General features: G+C 58.5%; 1 protein-coding gene across 4 annotated transcripts; it reads right to left on the reverse strand.

Annotated features, from left to right (window-relative positions):
- Positions 1-3,031: 3,031 nt before the first annotated feature.
- On the reverse strand, positions 3,032-19,701 carry AGAP2 (ArfGAP with GTPase domain, ankyrin repeat and PH domain 2). Of its 4 annotated transcripts, none has more exons than XM_070621906.1 (19): positions 19,383-19,697; positions 12,803-12,861; positions 12,004-12,091; positions 11,724-11,809; positions 11,431-11,578; positions 10,279-10,413; positions 9,836-9,945; positions 9,239-9,397; positions 8,989-9,075; positions 8,801-8,905; positions 8,200-8,362; positions 7,895-8,014; positions 7,022-7,150; positions 6,069-6,128; positions 5,685-5,833; positions 5,492-5,582; positions 5,159-5,381; positions 4,782-5,037; positions 3,032-4,618 (listed from the first exon to the last, which is right to left on the reverse strand). In XM_070621906.1, exons 1-19 carry the CDS (start codon positions 19,540-19,542, stop codon positions 4,376-4,378), a joined length of 2,571 nt encoding a protein of 856 aa, XP_070478007.1. In that variant the 5' UTR covers positions 19,543-19,697; the 3' UTR covers positions 3,032-4,375. The 4 variants fall into 4 exon arrangements, with proteins under 4 accessions (XP_070478007.1, XP_070478005.1, XP_008522497.2 ...); XM_070621904.1 differs by lacking the exon at positions 19,383-19,697 and adding an exon at positions 14,542-15,843; XM_008524275.2 differs by lacking the exon at positions 6,069-6,128 and having other exon boundaries at positions 19,383-19,701.
- Positions 19,702-20,971: the final 1,270 nt, after the last annotated feature.

Here is a 20,971-nt window from a genome sequence, read left to right on the forward strand (position 1 = left end):
TCTTTTTTTTTCTTTTAGAGGGTAGGTGAGGTGGGGGCTGAAGTAGGGCTGAGGCTTGAGGTTCTCATCTGGGTGGAGGGCACACTGATGTGTTCTGTGCCCCCACCTCCCAGGTGGTCTCATGGGGGTGGGTGTACAGGAAGAGCCAAGGGCAGAGGAACAAGCCCACTGGCCTGGCCAGGACGGAGACACTTGCAGAACTGTGGTCCCTCCTTTTCCTCCTCTGTCCATTTATCTTCCTTCTCTTCTTGCCTTTTACATCCTGAAAGCTGATGTGCACACCATGGAATTACCCCACCTGGGGGTCCTCCTTCTGCTGACCTCTGGCCTCTCTCCCTACAGCCTGTGGCCCACACCCCCTCCCCGCCTGGACATCCCACTTCACCATTGCCTAGAAAAGCCCTCTACCCGTGGCCAGGCCCGCATGCCAGCTTCCTAGTATGCCAAGGGTAGGTGCGCCTGGGTGGGTGTCGCCATCTCTTCCTCATGCCTAATGCAGACATGGGTCCTTCCCCTCCCCTCTTCCTTCTCTTGCTCCCCATCTCTGTGGTGTACAGCTTTTCTGCTGAAGACTTTCCACTGTCTCATGGATAAGATGGAGGGCAACTCCCACGTCTCCAAGAGTGGAGAGTGAGGCATTCCATTGAGGAAGGAAGCTGTGTGAGATGACCTTCTCCTTGCCGAGTGCAGACCAGTGCCTACTGTGCATGTTCTGCTTAGATTGTCTGATTTAGAAATGTAAATGGGTAGCCTTGTAAAACCCTGCTTCCCCAGATCATCAGTGTATCTTAAGGGGAGGGAGGCTTCACCTGTGCAAGGTCTGAGACACTGCCTCGAGTGCAGCTGTAGCCAGAACGCTGGGTTCAAATCCTCGCCCTCCATTGACTATCAGTAGGGCCGAAAATAACTTTTCACATGCTGTGTCCTCATAGGTAAATTGTGGATAATTGTGTTGGCCTCGTAGTGTGGGTGTGAGGATTGAAGGAGATAGTGTGTGTCATGCTCTTAGCACAGTCCCTGGCCCACAGTAAGTGCTCAGTGACTTATAATAAACCAGCTCCTGAGTTCTGAAGAGACTAGATGGTGCCTGGAGGCAAGAGTCTTGGAAGGAATCCCCAGAGCTGCTCAGAAGCTACAGTAGAATCTGTTAGGATGCGAGGGTGGGGAGGGAAGCTGGGGCAGGAGGGTTACCTTTGATTTGATGGGAGTGGAGTCTTATCATCAGAAAACTGAGTTCTGGAAACCTCGCTAGATTTAATCATTTTGTACTTTCAATAGTAAAGTCCTTTTCATTTTCCTTTGGCTTTTGGTAAAACTCCAAAGGAGAAAGTTGGTCTGCCCAGCTGTGCTGAGGCAAACAGGAGGAGGAGAGCAGGGTGTGTGGCAGATGGCAACCAGGAGGGGGTGGGGAGGGGGATGGCGGAGGGCAGCAGGAATCCAGGTGAGACAATCCAGGCGAGCTGTGAAGGTGGCATGGACAGGAAGGGGCAGCAGCACCCCTTCCGCACCCCAGGGAGTCCCCTTCCAGAGTCCTATTCTGCCGCAACCTGGAGGGCTTGCTTGATGTTGTGTCACCCCATCTCCCACAGGGCCAAAGACGCAGCCCATGAAACGAAGAATCTAGTGGGTTACTCAGGGTGGGGAGTTGCTGTGGGGTTGTGACCCCTTGACCACCTCTCACTGGCTGGCGGTTCCCTCTAGTCAGGTCATCCTCTCCAGAGTCCTTGCTTCCTCCTCGTACTCTCTCACACTCGAGCTTCTGGGAAGGGGACTGAGCTTTTGCCACCAAGAAGGAAAGTGGAGATGGAGTGGGGAGTCCAGGGTCTGGGAGCTGAAAGGAGGAATGGCCAGGGCTTCCAGTTGAGTCTCTGCTACTTCCCCGCTTCCTCTCGCTTTGCCTCCCCAGACCACACACCTGCATCTGCACCTCGCACTTCCCCTGCACCCCTGAATCCACCTTTCCTGGGTCCTGCTACTGTGCTGCATGGTCGCCCAGCCTAGGACCCTGCAGAACCAGGGCCTCCATGTGAATGGGACCTGGGGCCATTGCTGCATCCACACCTTGTTAGCTTGGTGGCATATCTGCAGCTGAACATCTGTTGTGAGGCTGAGAGCTAGAAACAACTCTACCGGAAGATGCTGGGCCAGTGACTGGTTCGTCAAAGTGGCTGACAACATGTGGATGGCTGTGCCCAGCCTGCATTGGCTGCTGGCCCAACAGCACCCCACCTGGCCCCTCTACCAGGTCACACGAGGACTGGCAGGACTGGCTACACGCTGAGCCACAAGGTGCTGCAGCTCTTGGAGGTGGCGCTGGCCTCAGCGGCCCTGTAGATGACAGGGCAGTGGACAATGTCTGCATTAGCTGGGCATAGAGTTCATGAGCACCAGGGACCTCTGTGGCCAAGAGATCTTCCACCTCTTCCCTCCCTGCCAGGAGAGGGGCCCCTCCTATAAGCTCTACTTCTGGTACCAGGTGCTCTAGGTGAGCAGGCTGGCCTGGGGCAGTCCTCCACAGCCGCGGCTGGAGCCCTTTCTAGGTGCCCTGTGAACAGACATCGTTCAGATTATAAATAAGCAGATGCCACGGAGGTAACCTGCCCAAGGCCACTTAGCTATGAAGTGGAGCGCCGGGTTTTAAAATGAGATCTGATTCCAAAATTCCTGCTCTTAACCAAAGCTACCCCATCTTCTCCTCCCTGCAAGTGGCCCTCTCCCCTGTCCTCTCCTCTAAGCTCCATACCCCAACTCCTTCCCAGAACAGGAGGCATCATGGGAGTCAGTGACCTCTGCTCCCTGGGTCCCCATTGTTGCTCTGACACCTGCCTGTCTCCTTCCACTGCATGAACCCGGAACTGTTGCACAGCATGGAGTACCTGACCTACCACCTCCATGCCCTTGGACACCGCCCTGCCACCAGCCCCACCAGCAGGAGGAACCCCTTCTGGCCCTCTCCCACCTCCAGTTCCCCACCCTGACCAAGGCCTTTCCCTGACCCGCCTCTTGAAGAACAGACCAGCAGCTCACCCCCTAGACAAAATCACTTCCTCTTTAATTGCTGCTGAAGATTCACATGACCTGCCTCGGAGGAGAAGAGGGGGGCATTCTCCCCTGCCTCCGCCCCTCTCCCCTCCCCAATTACCTGGTCCTTTGCAAAATATTTTAGCTGGAAAAAAAAAAAAAAAAAAAAAGACCGGAAACCACTGACACTGATGGCCCAAGGGCTGGATTGATTGAGGGGAGCAGGGCTGGGCCAGGTAAGTCCACCCCCCCCCCCTTCCGGGGATGGAGCAGGGGGCCTGGAAACCCTCCCAGCCACCTCACGTCCTCTTAGCCCTGGCTGGGAGGGATGGTGGGGTTGAGGGATGGCGCTGGAGCTGCTCCAGGGGGAGGGAGGGGCTGGACAGGAAGAATAGTGAGGAGGGGTCCCGTTGTAGGGGTGCCCCTACCCCAGATCACCATGGGCGCTGCACAGTCACAGGTACGCAGTCACGGTCACAGACACTCACAACCCGAGAGCACCCCCACCCCACCCCACCCTCCGCCCACCCTTGGCTTCCCTTCCCCTGAAACGCCCTCCCCAAGCCCTGCCCGCCCCTGTCCCCTTGGTGGGGAACAAAGCAATAAATTACAAGGCCCCTCCCCAGTCCCCTTAGCCCGCTCCTGTTCCATCCCTTCTCCCTCCCAAGATAGTAGTGAGGAGGGACCCAGGTTCTTGGCTCCCCCGGCCCTTTAGCTTCCATCCATGGGTGGGTGTGGGGGGACGTCCTGATTTCCACTCCTCATGGTCCCTTTCACGGAAAGGGTTGGGGAACCCCTTACCCCCTTGGGCAGCAGGGGTCCTGCCCCTCGCTGCCCTTCCCGCTTCACTGGGCAGTGAGATTAGCTTGGAAGGGGTGGGGTCCCCCGTATTGGCCCCAAGTCACAGGGCTAGCCCTCCCACGTATTAACCCCTCCCTCTGGCGTGGCGTCGCCCCAGGAGCCAGCCTGGGTATGTGCTCTGGCCGTGGGATTGTCAAGCACAGGCAGGACTGGGTCTTTCCCCCGCCCCTAGGGGGCGCGAGCGGGCACATCCAAGCGCCCAGGAGCAGGTGCCGCCGCGGGGCGTCCCGTTAGCGGGTAGACCCAGAGCAATCCGAGTGTGGAAACAGTGGAGAGGGGGCGTGTTGAGCTGGGGTCTCCATGCCTCGTTGGGGAGAGGGAGGTGAGTTTGTGTCTTCCGGGAGGCGTGGGGGCTGTGCCCTCGTGGGGGGACGAAGTGCTCCCGTGGGGCGGGGTGCAGATGGAGAGGTGAGTGGGTGCATCTGTCCAGCGGTCCACCCGGTGTGCCGTGCCCGGCCCGTATGGGAGTGGGGGTGTCTCTCCCGCTGGGCAACTATACCAGCGCGACGGGGGCGTCGGCGCGGCCCACGCTGGCGGCGCTGCTCCGGCGGCGGGGGCTGGGCGTGGCGGTGATGCTGGGGGTGGTGGCCGCGCTGGGGGTCGTGGCCGTGCTGCCGCCCTCACCCGGGCAGCCGTGCTGGAGGAGGATGTCGGCGCACAGCTGGCTTCCAGCCTGGCGGGCGTAGAAGAGCGCGGTGCGTCCCTGCGCGTCGCGGGCGGACACGTCGGCGCCGTACTGGAGGGTGGAAACGCCGCGTTACCGCGCGCCCCGGTGCCGGCCGGCCCCCGGATGTCCAGGCCCACCGCCAGGGGCCCTTTGGGGATGTCAGGCTCCCCCGCGCCTGGCCAGTTCCGAGACAGAGCCCTCCAAGACGCCTTTACCATCCCCACTCACGTACCCACAACAGCAGTTGCGTGATGACAACGTGGGCGAGCTCGGCCGCCAGGTGGAGCGGGGAGCGAAGCTGCGGGTCCTCCACGCTGGCGTCAAGAGGCCCGTGCTGCGCATGGGCCAGAAGCAGGAGAACGGCAGACACATCCTGGGCCTGCACCGCGGCCCACAGCTGGCGGCCCAGCGGCTCCTCGGGAGCGCCCAGAGGCGCCAGGAACAGCAGCTGCTCGTACTTGGCGCGGATCCAGGACTCACGCTCCTCCCTGCAAGACCACGGATCAACGGGAAGGGCTCCAGGGAACCCCCACCCAAGACCTTTGCCCCCTACCCAGGGGACCCCTCGAGAGCTGCACACCCTAAGTCCCCCCTCTTCCCTACACGTACCGCGAGGAGTCCCGCGTGGGTTTGGCGCGGCCCCGCGTGTCGCTCTCCCACACGCGGTTGGCCATGTCGTTGCCAATGGCCGTCAGCACCAGGGTCAGCTCCCGCGGCCAGTCGTCCAAGTCCAGCGAGCGAACGCGGGACAGGTGTGTGCCCAGGTTCCGGTGAATGCCAGAACACTCGATGCAGATGAGTGCGCCTAGGTTCAAGCTGGCCCACGTGGGGTCTGGGGACGGAGTGCAGAGGTCGGCTCCTGACCGAGCAGTACCCCAGCATTCGCCAACTCTAGCGAACCACGCTCCCTCCCAGGCCCCTCCACTGCCCCCTTGCGCTCACTGGGGGCCCCGCAGTCCACGCAGATAGAGTTCCCCTTGGCATTCCGGATCGCCTGGATGGCCACGGCTTCGCTTTGGCTGTCTGTGCGTAGCTGCAAAAAGGGTTGGGGTTAGCATTGGCTCTCCCTGGGAGCGCTTCTCCAGACCCCTCGAACATCCATTTCTGCTCTCCCCACAACTCTCTGATCCATTACCTTGACCTTGCTGCTTTCACAGCATTGCAGACTGGCCAGGATCTGACTCTCGATGGCCTGGACCCAGGCGTCTCGCTCCTCAAAGCTGGCTGCCTCAAAGTGCCACGTCTGACCCGTGCTGGACACGATCAGGAACTCGAAGTTTTCCTCTGGGTGGGGGATGGGATGGGATGGGGTCATGAGGGACAGAGTTCAAACAGGGGCCACCTTCCCCAAACCCTTCCTCCCTGATGTCCATCGCGAGCCCCTGGGAGTGGGGCAGAGGGGTTGGGGAAGCAGAGGGTAGGGGAGAGCAGGAAGCCCGAGCACATGCAGGGGAAGGCAGGGGCACCCCCACCCTTCTGCACCCCAGCTGAGCGCCCCTCCCGGCTCCCCGCTTGTTACCTGCTTTATAAATATTTCTTAAACTACCAAAGGATTTTAGTTTCCACATTTTGCGCTTGGCTGGTTTCCCGAAGCAAAGGAGATAGAGATAGAATGGAAAGCAGAACAGAGAAAGAGACCAAGAAAGGAGGAGAAAAAGAGAGGCAGATGGAGAGATGCAGAGAGATAGTGACAGAGAATGCCAGAGACAAAGCAGGACAGACAGATGGGGAGAGAAAGCAGAACTAAAGTCAGTGGCCCCGGAGCAGAGTAGAGCGGAAGCCAAGAGCCATGAGAGTAGGTAGATCCGGAACCTGGGTCTGAACACCCGGCAGAGAGCAGGGGCGGTGGGGACAGGTTGTCATGACCAGTGAGGAGCCGGGTCTCTGGGAGGGGAAGGGATGGTCAGGATTGGAGTGAACATGGAGAAAGGGTCAGGAGATGGGTAACAGGCCTGGGAGGAGGGGGCCCTGGGGTTCAGGAGGAGTCTCGGGGGCCTGGAGGGGCCACTGGTGGCAGGAATGGGGGTCTCTGTGGTCAAGGGCTGTGGGGAAGCTTGGCAGTCACAGGAAGTTCTTGGGAACAGGGGCTGAGTGGTCACAGAGTCCAAGAGCTGAGGAGTCAATGGGGGGCACTAAGGTCAGGGGCTGAGTCACTGGGGGTCATGGGGGCTTCTGGGTGCAGGGGCTGGGATGATAAGAGGAGTTGAAGGCAGGAACAGGAAGCTACAGACTTATGGGGGTCATTGAGAACGGGGGCTGATGGCCACTGGGGTAAAAGGCATCAGCTGGGGAACAGGAGGAAGGATGGGGCCGAGTGGGTCTCCATCTGCTCTTCTCTAGGTTATGTGCAAAGTAGTAATGACAGTCCAGGACTCAGCCAGGCGCTCTCCCTCCTCCTGCAGGAGCTAGGCCAGAGCTCTGAGTGGGGGTGAGGGTCCAGGGTGGGAGTGGAACTGCCCACTGGGGCCTCACCTTCAGCCTGCCCAGCTGAGCCTTCGGTCTTGGATGGTGTTGTCAATTTTTTCCTCCTCTGCTTCTTCACCATGGGAGAAGGAGGGGGTTCCCGACTCAGGGGGCTCAGGTCTCCAGATGGGGTACAGTCTGAGGGAGGGGGACACAGCTGCCTCAGCTGCCCCCTCTGCAGATTTCCTGACTTCTCCATAGCCTGTCCCCTCCCCTGAACTAGGTTTAGCATTTTAGGGTCCCCCTCCTCAGCTGTCGCTCTCCGGGAGGTCCCCCTTGGTCATTCCTGGGGAGGAGGGCAGATGAGTGGTTTAGAGTCAGACCCGCACTTAGATCCTGACTCTGCCACTTACTGGCCTTGAGAACTTGAGCAAGTCACTTAATCTTCTGAGCCTCAGTTTCTTCATCCCTACAATGGGGATAATAATCTTGACCTCACAAGGTTGTTGTGAGGATCTCTTGTTACAACGTTACTTGCTATTTTTAAAATGTATATATATTTCCAAACATTCCAAACCCTGATGGCTGACTACGTGCTGGACAATGCTGCTCTCAGTTTGTCTAAGCCTCAAAGCAACCCTGTAAGGTAGAAACTACTATCTCTACTCTGCAGCTGAAGAGACTGAAGCATGGAGAGGTTAAGTACCTTGCTCAAGTGGCAAGCCAGGATTCAAGTTCAGGCAGTGTAGCTCTAGAACCCACTTGTCTTAACCATTATGATAAACACAGTATGACAGAGCTTGGTGTCTGCCCCCCCGTAGGTGCTCACTGTGCCCACTCATACATTGATTCCAGCCTCCAAGCTTCCACGCCAATTTTATTTCCCACCCGCATCCCATTTGGTTCTGGAACACAGTGGGTGGAGGGTGGGTCCCCACTGACCAGTGCTGAGGGCTCGGGCCAAATTCCGGTCTGGCTTCAGCAGGTGCTTGGATGTCTGGTCTGGTGGTGGCTGCAGGGAACTAGGGCTGGGACTCGGGCTTGGGGTGGGAGTGGTGGCTTCTGTCGGAAGGGGAAGAAGATAAAACCTCAGTGAGCCGCTCAGTCTCTGGGCCCCATTCCTTATGTCGTCCCTCTTCATCACCCCCCTTCCTGCTTGTCCTGTCCCAGACCCAACTTCCCTATTACCCCTCCTCTACCCCCAGTCCTGGTCCCCCTCCTGCCCTTTTGTCATGAGCCCCACTCACCAGGGCCTTCACCCATCTGGACAGTGCTCATGTCCTTGACCAGCCCGTTGATGCTGGCTGAGGGGCCAAAAGCAGAGATGGCCCGCGGGGGCCGCTTGCCAGGGACTTTGACTGTTGTTCGTAGCAAGTCCATCTCCTTGCCATGGGTACTGTGGATGTAATCCTGGAGGCATATAGGGATTGAGGGTGTAGGGAAGGTTGGAGTCCTCGGTGGTGCTGGGAAGGAGCCAATAGTATGGGCTAGAGGGGGACAGGTGGGGGGACTCTGGGAGCTGACTGGGTGGGAGGAGCTTCTAGGGGATGAGCCTGGCAGACCTGGCCCCACATTGTCTGCTCCAGAAAGCACTCCCTGAATGGCAGGCCAGGTGGAGGTCCTTCCTCCACACTTTTCCACTAGCCTGCAAGTTCCTGGGGAGCTATATTTACCTTTCCATCCCGGGCTTGGGCACATGGGAGCTGCCTAACACATGCTTGCTAAACTTAAGAGGGAAGGACTGGGGCTTCCCAGAAACAATGTTGGTGTCTCACAGAGACACGGACTGATACAGCTGGAAGGGCATCCAAGGCCGGCCAGTGTGACCAGCCAGTCTCTGTCACTCACGTTAATGCTGGGGTGGTAGAGTAGGAAGCCATTACTGGACAGGGTCACATATTTCTTCTTCCATTCTTTGTTCAAGGAGTTGCCGCTTCGCTTCAGTAGGAAGCTCTGGAGTATGGAAGGAGACATTTGGGAGAAAGGCCAGTTAAGACCAGCTACCCCCAGCTGCCCCCAGCCCCTGGATCACCCACCTGTTTGATGGGGATGGCTCGCCCGCTCCCCGTTGTCTCTCCCCGACTGTCCAAGCTCCGCTTCTCAGAATCACTGCCCCGACGATTCTGGAGTGGTTATTGGCATCAGTCAGAGGATGGTTAGAGGGATACAGTGATGAAGGACAGGGAAGACAGATGAAGAAGGGCACAAGAGGGGTCTAGGGACCAGGGAAGGTAGGCAGGCAACAGGGGACAGGGGGACGGGGGAGGGGGTCAGCGTGTCCAGTACCGCAAACAGGCTGGTCCTGCGCTTGGCTGCCCGGTGCAGGGAGCCTGGGGTGCTCAATCCAGCCACTGTGGCCGCCTCAGCTCGGAGCTCCCGGTGACCAACATTGGGTGAGGACGGGAGGGAAGAAGAGTAGTCGCTGGTGTGGCCCCCGTTACTAGCCTGGAGGTGGATGCAGGAGTCAGCAGAACAGCCAAGATGCCCCAACCCACCAAACTAGAGTTACAGCTAGTTCTGAGGAGTTCCAGACGTTCCTTGACCGCATCACCATTTATTTGTATTGTCATTAATAATAAAACCCCTCACTAGCATTGTCATAGTGCTTTAGATTTTGCAAAGGTTGACTTCACAGGTAGGATGCCATACAATTCTCCTGACAACCTCAGGAGGTTTAGGTGAATTGCTCAAGGACACTGCAAATGATGTTTCAAACCGGCTGATTTCCAGTCCAATGCACTTTCTACAAATGGTGTCACTGCCTTTTCCATCTACAGCCCCCTGCCCCCCAACCTCCTTGGGTCCCCTGTTCCTGTCCTTGGACCACCAGCCCCTCTTCTGATTCTTACCAGCCCCTCTGTGCACCCTGAAACCCCAACTCACCTGCCCAGCTACGGGAGTGGAAGCAGCTGAGTGGCTCGGGGAGCTGGGCAGGGACTTGCAGGCAGCCAGAAGCTGTTGCTGTTTGCGCAAGGTCACCACCTTCTGGGCCACTGAGGCGAGGGGAGCAGAAGGGGGCATGAGCCAGGCAGATACCCAAGACCAACTTTCAGTGCCCAGCTTTGAGAAATCCCCAGGAGATAACGGAGGCCCCAACTTCCTTGTCACTGTGGCCGTCGTGCCACCTGTAGCCTTGCCAGCTCCTCCTGCCCAGAAAGACCTCGTGGCTCTGAAGCAAACCTTCTCTGACCTCCCTGATCCCTCCCCCTCCCACACAGGCTGATTTCCTGTCACTCACAGAGAGAGGCCTGGCTGTGCGACCTCTACGAATATCCTAGGTCTCTAGCTCCCTGTTTCACATATTTGCCAGGGGGCACCACACTCACCCTCCTGGAAGACCCGGTCCACGTTGAGCCCATAGGTGGCACAAGTCTCGTAGTAGCTGCAGCGCTTCATGTCGGCGCACAGAGCTCTGGCTCGAGCATCGCCCACGACCCGAGGAGAGGACGCACTGATCCTGTCTGAGGGGACAGGGAGAGGCAGGACTGCACGAGGGCCCTTCCTCACTTTCCTGCTTTCCTTTCCCTTGGGCTCCAGTCCCAGTCCCTGTTCCCACTAGGGACAGGGTGTGAGAGAACATCCCTCCTGTGACCAGGGAGTGGGAGTGGATCAGCCATATTTGAGTACTGGGCCCAGTTCACAGGCCCAGCTGCAGTACGAGTAGGCAGGGTGAGCTCTGTATCTGTGTCTTCAACGAATACTCCAGAGGGGAGTGGAGCTTCCTGACAAGGTCTGAAATGGCCGAGACTCACGAGGGACAGTCGCCCTGCCATCCAAATTGGATGAACCCTGAACTGAGTGGGAGGACACATGGCATTTGAACTAGGAAAAGGTTTCGTGTCCTCGGGTCACAGGTGGACTGCTCTCTCTGCAAGGAGGAATGTGGAGGCAAGTGACAGGTGGAAGCAGGCCAGACGGAAAGGCCTGCCAGCCCAAACCATGCGGGCCTGTAGAAGCTTCCCCCGGCCCTGCTGGAGAGTCTGAGAGCCTTTGACCACTGCTTGGAGAACTAAAAGGTTTTCTGCCCTCTGGTCTCTCCATCATCCCCTTCGTGTCTTCTCTTTGGCTTTAGATAAATTCCTTTAAAAGGCATCAGCCTGACCCAGCTGTAGCAAGGGGAAGATGGAAAAGGCTTTCTGTCCACACTAGGACCTGAGATTTTCTGCCTGTCCCACAGTGGTGACATCGGGAAATGGCAGTGTGAGAACACAAGGTAGGTGACGTCTCGGGAGAGGAACGGAGACTGCTACTATAGCTGTCCCTTCCTCCCTAGAGAATCCCCTTTCTCTGCTCAGGTCTTGGGAAGTTTGTTTTTGGTTTAAAGAGTTCCTTATTTGGAGACCAGGCTTCTTCCAGAGGGTTCCTGGAATCCAAGTGGCCATTTCCACACCTCACCAAGCTCTCCCCTTTGTTGGGCGATACCCCAACGGCCGTCTCAGGGACTCCCTAAAAGCAGTGCTTGCCCAGCCCCTCCTTACCTTGTGTCCCCACCAGTGCCAGCGCCAGGCCTCCTCGTCCCTCCCCCCGGAGGGAGCTCAGCTGCCCGTGGAGACGGCTCACGGCCTGGAAACTGTTCTCATCCTCCAGGCTGAAGACCAAGATCACAGCATCTGCCCAGCCTGAGAACTTGCGGGGGGTGAGGGAGAGAGGGGAGGGTCAGACAAGTCCACTTCTCTGGATGTCATCCAGGGAGACCTGGGAAACCGGAGCACTCTCCCTCAGCCAGCGCTGACCCCAGCCAGCCTGCCCGCCCCATCACCTCACCCCTCACCTTGGCATCAGGTGCCCCAGCTTCTTCTCGGATCAACACCAGATGAGTCTGTCCATCCACCAACATCTCTTTCTTGTGCTGCTCACCTGTCCAGAAGAGTTCAAGCGGGAGGTCAGAAGTCACAGGTCACCAAACCTCCCCATGCTCCTTATACTTTAGCTATCATGGCCTCATCCTTCCCTCTGGTCTCCACACCTGCCTAGTCATTGATCACATTGTCTAGTCATTGAGCTTCCATCCCTGCCCCAATCCTTAGCTTACTATGGCTCCTAAGACTCACTCTCTGTCTTCTCCAGCACCTGGTATGAACCGGTCAGGAATCGGTGGATAAGCGATGACTTCCCACTCCTGGCATCACCCAGCACACCCTGAGGACAAGGTTATGAGGCAGAGATTGTGAGAGTTAAGAGGAGGCAGGATGCTTGGGTCTGGACACTCCAGAGAACTCAAAGGTACTAGCAGTGTTAAATCATTCAGTGACAGTCCTACAGGGCCAGGATGACGGTCGGTCAGGAGAGAGCATTTGGGAGGATCAGGCCATGAGTGTGATCCTCCATAAGAAATGATCCTGAGCTCAAAGTGTCTGTAAGAAATGATCCCAAGCTCAAAGTGGACCACAAGCTGAAGAATGTCAGCAACTCAGTACCAGTTTTTCTTTGTCTAGGAAAGAAAAACTTTGGGAAAGAAAAACAAAACTTTCTTTGTTTTTAGTTGTTTAGGAAACATACTAGATATGTGTGGGGGGTGGTGGGGGGGAATGTCACAGCGCCAGGCACTAGTTGGAGAATTTTACCCACTTTTATGCAATAGAACATGAAGGGCTAAAGAGGAAATGCCATAATGAACAGAAGCATGGAAGAGGACTATGGACAAACAGGAAGAAGGAGACTAGAGAAGAAAAAGTTGTGAGGACGTATCAAGCTCCAGGTCAGTGCTATGAAGGTAGAATCTCAGGAGAACTGGAAAACAATTCCCCATTCTCACAGAGAGAGGGAAAGGAAGAGGGGATGGGGAGAGACTTGAGAGTACAGTGGGTGGGAAGTCAGCCTTGGTACAGGCAAGGGGACTGGTTTACCTACCAGGCGCAGTTCAGGAATGGAGCGGCTCAAAGTCCATTCCTGGCTATTGATCACAGCCTCTGTAACAGGAGAGGAATGGTAAGAGGGGACGCTCCAGGCCCGGGAGGACTCCCAACCCTGGGCCACCCCTCCATCTTTTGCAGCTTCTCTTAAGCCCCAGGACCCTGGGCTGGAGAGCTGTGCGCAAAGGCACAGGTTTGAGAGTGGTCCCCAATCCTCCCATCCTAGTCCTCTCCCCACAGCTGTTGCTGCCGCTCAGTGGTTGCTTAGCAACAGAGCCAGCAAGACAAAAATACTTCAGTTGGCATCTCCCTTAAAGCACATCCCCAAACGTAGGTTCCTTCCCCAAACCTGGGGACCAGGGCTCTGACAGTGGCAGGTTCTTCCCTCTGGAAGAGAATAGAAGAGGGTGTCCTCCCCATTCACCCAACTGATTCCCAGGGCAGACCTCCAGAGAAGGGGCTGGGACATAGAAGAGAGTGGGTCTTCCTCAGTCTCCATTTCACAGGAGAGCATCAGAGGTGAGGGATACCTCTCCCCTTTTTCAAGGTCAGCAGCATGGTGGCCCTGACCCTTCCCCACAGCCCAAGGAAAGGAGCTTGGATTTTCCTCTGCCTCCCTCTCTCATCCCCTGCCCACAAGCACCCCCCAAAAGAACTGTGGGGAAGGGCTCCATTCCCTAGCCGAGAGAAGCCACAGGCCTGGGGTGGGGTGGGGTAGGGAGACGGATGCTCCTTCCGCCCAGCCCGCCGGTCCAGCCCCCGCGCCTGACAGTGGCCGGACGTTCCCGGGGCGCCGCAGCTGCGGCGGGAACTCCGGGATCCGGAGCCATCTGCTCCCACCCGCTCCAGAGCCAAACCCCGGGGGCCGCCCCCGCTCCCAGACCCGCCTCCCCTCCGGGGAGTGTGAACCGAACCCAGGGTCCCTCGCCTCTCTCTTCCAGAAACGAATAAATAAACAAAGACACCCCCGGAACAAACCACTACCTTCTCCGTACTCCCTCTCAAGTCTGGGGGGTAAGAATTGCCTTTGCGGCACTTCCACTCCCCTGAATCACTCCTCGTCAGCCCCCCGGGAGTTTCAACGCTGCTCTGGGGCCAGGGTAGGCAGTGGGGGAAGCGAGGCTTCCTACCGCCCCCTTTCACTTCACATTCAGGTATCCAGCACGTTCCAGCCCCCGCGCACTCCAGTACTGCCCCATCCGCCTTCACTGCGTGGAGAGGAACAGAGTCCCTCCCTGCTGCCCCGCTAGCCTGCGCTCAGCCCATCCCTGGCAAGGAGCTGCCTGCAAGGTCACTCTCACCCATCTGCCCCCAGTGCTCAGGAGAAACTGAGGCTTCCTCACCCCCTTCACTTTCACTGTCCCTCCGGGCAAGGCGAAGCCCTATTTCCACGCTCCCAGAGTCCAGCTGAGGCTGGAAGTGGGGTCTGGGGCTTCTTTGAGAACAATTTCCTACAGTCACTCTGGCCAAGGGCATGAGTTTCCCAGAAAGCTCTGAGGCTTTCTGAGTCCCTCTGAAATCGAGTCATCACTCATGTCGCACAGCATAGCCACTCAGCCCCCTTCAGGACCTCTTATTCTTTGCCCCAGTCCATGGCAGAGGAGTGAGCCCGGTTCATTGGTCCACCCAGGACAGCAGCTTTCCCAGTTCAATCCTGCTGCCCGCTCCCCCACCCATCGTCGGGCGACTGTTCCAGGTGCCCGCCCCTCCCTGTTCTCAGGCTCTGGTCCTACTCACTAGGGGAGGCGCGGAGCTCTGCGCCCAGCAGCTCCCTGGACCCGCTGCCAGAAGACAGGCCCGGGGGTCCGGGAGGGGGCCCGGAGCCAGGAGGCCCCCCTGTGCTCTTGGTGAAGATGCCGCTGATAAACTTGAGCATCTTGCGATCTCGAGTGGATGCTCGGCCCCCCTCCCGGCCCCGTTTCAGCCCCGGAGCTGGAGGCTCCAGAGTGATTGGAGGTGCAGGCCCAGTGGGCTGCGCGGAGGCGGCGGTGACAGCAGCGGCTGGAGCCGGGGTTGCTGGGACGGTTAGCGGAGGAGGAGAGCCGGCAGGCGGTCCCGGGTGCAAGTCACTGTTGTCCAAGGTCTTACTCTTGCCTTTCCGAGGGGACAGCTTCCCTCGGGCTCCGGGCCCAGCCCCGACCCCACCAGAGGTCGTGACTGCCGCTCCTCCTCCTCCTCCTCCTCCTCCTCCGGCGGCGGCGGCGGCGGCAGAAGCTCCAGTCCCAGCGCTGCTCTTTGACCCCTTGACCCTGGGCTTGCCCTCGCTTTCGGGCCATGACAGGCGGCTCCCCGCGCCTTTGCCCCCGCCGGCTTTGGCGCCGCTCGTGGTCACGGTCTTGCAAGGCTTGGGAGCCGGCGGAGGAGGCGCCACCTTGAGCCTCCGGCTGCCGGTGCCAGGGTGCGGGGAGGACGAGCCGGGGACGCCGCCGCCCGCCCGGCCTTCGGGTTCCGGGCCCCCCCAACTCGGGCTGCTGAGCAGGGGGCGCCGGGAGGAGGGGGGGCCGACCCCGGGTTTGGGGTCGGGGCTCAGTCCCCCGGAGAGCGGGGGCCCAGGAGGGGCGGCCCAGAGGGAGAGGCGGCGGCCGGGAGCGGGGGAGACGGGGCGGGCCGGACTGGCCGGAGCGGGGGCCAGGGCGGGGGGCTCGGCGCCCCCGGCGCCCGCGCTGCTCGTGCTGATCCACAGCGCATCCTGCCGGTGGAAGAGACGCTCGTGCCGCTTCTTGCCTGGCTCCTCCGCGCCTCGGGGGCTGCCAGGATCCCCGGTCTCGGCACCTCTGGTCCCCGGGGCGCCGGCTGCGGCCGCAGACGGAGAAGGCGGCGGCGGAGGCACCGACTCGAGCTTGACCAGGGTCAGCGAGATGAGGTAGGTCGTTGTCCGGCGCTGAAGCGCGCCCGCGCCCCGGCTCATGGGGCCCCGAGACCCCCGAGCTGGGGAGGGGAGGGGACTCCCCCGGACTGCCTCAGGGGGGCCCGGCCATGGGGCCGCCCTGCTCGCTGCCCCCAGCCCCCGGACCCCGCTGAGCCCCCGGCCCGGCTCCGCTGTCGCCGCCGCCTCCGCCGCCGCCGCTTGCGCCCCCCTCCCATCACACGGGGCGCCCCCTCCCCATGCTCCCCGCCCTGCGCCCCCACCCCGCTGGAGCCCCGGGACCTTGGTGCTGCTCCAGGGAGGCGCGCCGGACCGTGCACCCCGGCCTGGGTGGGGGCGTTGAGATGGGCAGGGGAGGGCGGGGAGGACAGTAGTGGGGGCAAATAGGGGAGAGGGAGGAAAATGGGGCAGAAAAGAGGGACCAGAGGCTGGGGAGAAGAAGAACCGGTGCGGGGGAGGCAGGGGCGGGGAATAGGGACTCCAGGGACAGGGACCGCGGACGGGGGTAGGAGAGGGGGTCTTTAGGAGGCTGGGAAGCTAATGGGGCTGGTCGTGCGGGGGATTCTCAGGGGCGCGGGGAGGATGCTGGGGATGGAGATACAGGCGCCGGCGGGGGAGGAAGGAGCGAAGCCAGAGAGGGTGGGAACCCAGGGGTCTGGGGTCTGGGATCTGGGAAGGGAGGGGCGTGAGATCCGGGCGCAGGGTCCGGGGGGCTCGCCGGGGCTCGGCTGGGTCCGGATGCGCGCTGTGTCCGGGCGCTCCCCTCACATTGAGGAGGAGGCGGCCCCCAGTCCCCCCACCCTATCTCCCCCCCACCTTCTCTTCACCAGCAAGGCTGTCTGCGAAGGCGGCGCAAAATCCAGGACTGGATTTCCCTCCCAAATCCTGGGCTGGATTTCTTGGAACTTGGACTCACCTACTCCACCAATCTAGCCCCCTCCCGTAGCAAATCACAGTTAGGGAGCGCGACTATTGGGTGTGGCATTTAGGGACAAGGGTAAAAAGAAGTCTATAGGTGGGCAGTCCGCGGCTTAAAGGAAGCAAATTCGGGGTCACTGCCAATTCTGGAGAAGTTGAACTGGGAAAGTGGGGAGCCCTGAGATCCCGGTGCCAGGACCCCTTGTCTCTCCCAGGTACTTGCACGCGTTCCTTTCCCCATGATCCATCCTCCTCGCCCACCTCCACCCCCACACGCAATACACTGATGGGGCTGCGACTTGAACCCAACTGTCCCAAAGTGAACTTGCAAAGTGTTCCCTGGGGATGCGGACAAACGCGGAACTTAGCAGGGTACAAGGAGGGGGGTGCCTCTGGTGCGGAGAGATCTGGAGGCTCAAGGAACCCAGGCCGAAAAGTGAGTCCAAAGCTCCAGCTCGAGGTGGAAGGAGAAGGAATATGTCTACAGATTGACACCCCCCCAACCAAAATGCATCCGGTCTCCATAGCAACCGTAGCTCCAAGTGTGCCTCAGAAACAGCGGGGAGAAGCAGAGAGGAGGGATCGGTGTGTATGGTGGGTGGGGGACCCGCCAGGGGATTTTGCGTTAATGGAAGCACCACCCTCGCACCTGGTTACCCACATGTGGGGTATTTAGCGCCCCAGAATATAAGGAGCCCCTCAGCTGAGGCAGCGGGATCCGGCCTCTTTTGGGTTCCCATTCAGTCTCCTGAGGTTTTCGGGGTGGGGCTCTTTTAGAAGGTTAAAGAGGAGACAGAGAGAATGGAAAACCTCTGCTCTGTATCCGCCCCTCTTCCCCCTCTAGGGACCCTGGAGTTCAAGGCTCACTGTCCTCCAGCTCGCGGGGATGGAAGGGTTAGGCCGATGGGGAACAGAGGCTGAGACCCAGAGGGGGTTGGCGGGGGGTGGGGGGGGGGGGTTGGGGGAGGCCTGCCCGCAGCCTTGGAGACCCTCTCCGGGACTCGGGGAGTCTCAGCGTTCCCCTAATTTGGCGTCCCACCCTCCTGACGCAGCCGAGACTATAATAAGTGCTGTCGTGGGCGGCTCTTGGAGGCAGGAACCGGCGGCGTGCTCGGCCTGGTAGTGGGTGAGGGTGGGGCGGGGGGGGGCGGTAGCAGGATGCTGAGTGCCCTTTATTCTCCCTGAGACCTGTACCCAATCCCTCCGCTGTGCCTTCCCGAGGTCCGCAGCTTCTCCCTCCCTCGCCCCTTCCTTGCAGAGCCAGGATGACTCCATCTCCAGGACAGCAGACCCTTCTGTTGTCTTTTCTGAAAGAGGGTGAAGGAGATTTGCTGATTCTGGCTTGATTTTCCTTCCCACCTTTGGTGGCCTCAGTTTTCCTTTATGTTCAATGGGGACAGAATCCTGACTCTTAGGGAAGGAGTGGAACAAATCACTAATGCAGAGTGGAGTCTTCTCAGAGGTTTCAGCCTCCACCCGTCTGTTCCCTTCTTCTCCAGAGCCAGCAGAGCTCCTCTACCTGGCCAGAACCTCTTTCCTCCCCACCCACAGTTTTTCTTCCTACGGGGGCGGAGCTTGGAGTTCCTCCCCGAGGAGGCCCCATGGGGCCACTCCCCCTAGGTCTGCCTTTCCAACCAAGGCTGCAGGGAAGGTGTCAGCTGTAATTCTTGGCAAAGGAGGTGAGAGGGGCACTAGCCTCAGAAGGGCAGTGGGGAGGGAATCAGACTGTCCCCTTAGGAACCTGAACCTATCTGTTCCTTCCCGACGTTCTGCTCTGGTGGCCTCTGCCATCAGGAAGGTCTGGCAGGAGGTATCCTTGATGGAAAGAATGGTCTCTTGACCTCCCCCCACCCCAGGTAGGCAGTTAAGGATGGAGAGGCTGGCAGAGACCGGGATATATGGTGGAGGATGTGCTTATCCCAGACACCTTTCGTGAGCAAAGTAGCCCACCTTTCTTAGCTCCCTGCCACCTCAGAGGTGAATGAGATGAGAGCGGGCCGGAGATGACCTCCAGTTCCACCAATTCCTTAGCGGTGGGGCCTTGTGAAGGGAGAGAAGCTGTTTCTGCCAGGGCCCCACCACAGGACTGAAGGCAGGGGTGGGCAGGAGGATGTGGCGGATGGTGTTGCCATGGCAGCACTTCCTCCCTGTGTTGTCATCACTTGCTCTAATGGCACTGAGGAGGTAAAGCGGAAGGTGTGTGTGGGGGAAGACATGAACAGGAGCACGGGGAAGAGAGGGGACCGAGAAGAATCCTGGGGACTTCTCTGCACTTCGGCTGTGCAGAGCGTGCTGTGTGAGGGTTAGTGTGCGCCTGGGGGCCTGAGAGTCTCCACGTGGTATAGTTCACTGTGTGTGTGTTTCTCTACAGCTGGAGAACAAGAGGTCACTGATCCTTTGTGGGTCCTGGGAATGAACACATTATCCCGTCCCAGAACCTCCTGTCCCAGACTGCTTCCTGTCAAGGACTCCCCAGGCAGGGTCCAAGACGACCATGGGTCTGTCACGGCCTGTCTTCCCCACGCTCACCCACTTCTCCATTGCCAAGAAGGTCACCTCAGCAGTGACCTGTATTTTGATCCCCTGGGAGAAGGATGAGAATTGGGGAAAGAGGAAGAATGACACCTCCTATGTCTTTTTCCATCCTTTCCAAATGTATTCTTCCCCCTGAGTCCCAGCTCCATCTTGGGGACTAGGAAGTGGCTGATTGGGAAGTGATGTATGACCCAGCAAACCCATCTATACCCCTGCTGGTCCCCGATACACCCAAGTTGGGAGCTAACCCTTCTCTTACCTCGTACACTGTCCAGTGAGGCTTGGATGCTGTCCCGAAGTTCAGGGTCGCCCACCCTCTCTGCCAGCTTCCTGAGGCGGCTAAAAGCCTGCTTGGCCACCTCGTGTCGTCTGACTTCTGCTCTCACTGCAGCTACAGCCAACTGCCTCTGGGCATGCATGTTGCCCAGACCTGTCTTACCAGGCTAATAGCACCCTCTGGCCCCAAAGCCCATGGCCTTGCAGCCCCCAAGCCCCAGAAGGCCCCCTCTGCTGAGCCCCAGGACTCTCCGCCCCTGCCCGCCCTTCCGTCTGTCGGCCTCACTTCCTGACTGGTGAGTTTCAAACCCACAGCCTGGGACAGCGCTGCCTCTGCACCTCCCACCCCCTCTAGCGTTGGCCCGTCAGCTCTGCCAGCCAGCCCCTGCATGGTTCCACAGCCAGGTGGATGGAGAGACCTTAACAAGCACCCTAGGGCTTCCTGTTGGAAGTGGCTAATTAAGATGGGTGTTGGTGCAGGGAGAACGTGGCAAGCCAGGTCCCAGGTGTCATCCCAAATTCCTGGTAACCTACGGGTTTGTGTTCAGTCTCAAACTCTCACAGGGGTCTGTACACACTTGGTCTGTCACTCTTATGGCCCTGCTGGATTCCAGTTCACAGTTGTACTCAGCACCCACTCTATACGTCCGAAGAGCTTGCATGCTTACATCCTGCAATGTAACCCTCCTCAGCCAGCTACCCCACCGCAGCCCTCTCCTGCTTCAAAGCTCCAAGTGGTTATGGAGAGAACAAGCGATGGAGGAGGGCAATAACCCTAACCAGACAAAACCGCCATGCCATGTTCAATTATTTTCACAAAATAATTAACTTGTTTATAACACTTTTAATAGTTTACAACATACTTTCATATATATCATCTTCATGACAGGCCCGAGGGGTAGGATTATTACCCCTATTCTGCAGAAAAGGAAACTGAAGCTCAGAGAGGCCAGTAAGAGGGGACAGGAAGATAAGGATCTAGGTCTTCTGATTACAGTTCAGATGCTCTTTCACCACATCACCCAACCATGATGCCTGCAACCAGTTAGTCTTACCCCTAATACCACTGTCTTGCCCTTGATGCAGGACCTGAAAGAGAAGAGGGTGGATGAGGCATTGAGGGCAGAATGAAGACTCAGGGGGCTGAGGGGGGCAAGGTGGACAGTTTGATCTAAAGGCTTTGTTTCAGGACTCAGTCCTTCCTGGCCCTGCCAAATGTCTCTGCTCCTGCATATCTTCTTGGTGTTAATTTATGAAGGATGGGGATTATAATGATGTGAATATTTGTGTAGTTGGAGATAAGCGAATAGGGGTTGGGATTACCCCCTGGAAGCTGTAAAGTAGCCTGAACAATAATAACCAGCATGGAGTGTTTACTGTGTGCCAGGTACTGTTTCAAGAATTCTACAATATTTACTCATTCAATTCTCACAACGACCCACAGGCAGGTGTATGGTTATTTACCTCCATTTCACAGATGAGGAGACAGGCACAGAGAGCTTAAGTAACTGGCCAAAGGACAAACAGTACGTGAGCAGGAAAGTTGGAGCCCATGCAGTCTGACTCCAACAG

This window comes from Equus przewalskii, chromosome 5 (assembly GCF_037783145.1).
Source record: "Equus przewalskii isolate Varuska chromosome 5, EquPr2, whole genome shotgun sequence".
NCBI lineage: Eukaryota > Metazoa > Chordata > Mammalia > Perissodactyla > Equidae > Equus > Equus przewalskii.

Bases quoted from the DNA above. Each gene is read 5' to 3' on its own strand.
- AGAP2 (XM_070621904.1), bottom strand. From the start codon at position 15,712: ATGAGCCGGGGCGCGGGCGCGCTTCAGCGCCGGACAACGACCTACCTC. The intron at 12,862-14,541 runs GTGAGTAGGACC...CTCCTGTTACAG, and splicing joins AGAGCTCCGCGCCTCCCCTA to AGGCTGTGATCAATAGCCAG. The intron at 9,398-9,835 runs GTGAGTTGGGGT...ATCCACCTCCAG, and splicing joins CCACTCCCGTAGCTGGGCAG to GCTAGTAACGGGGGCCACAC.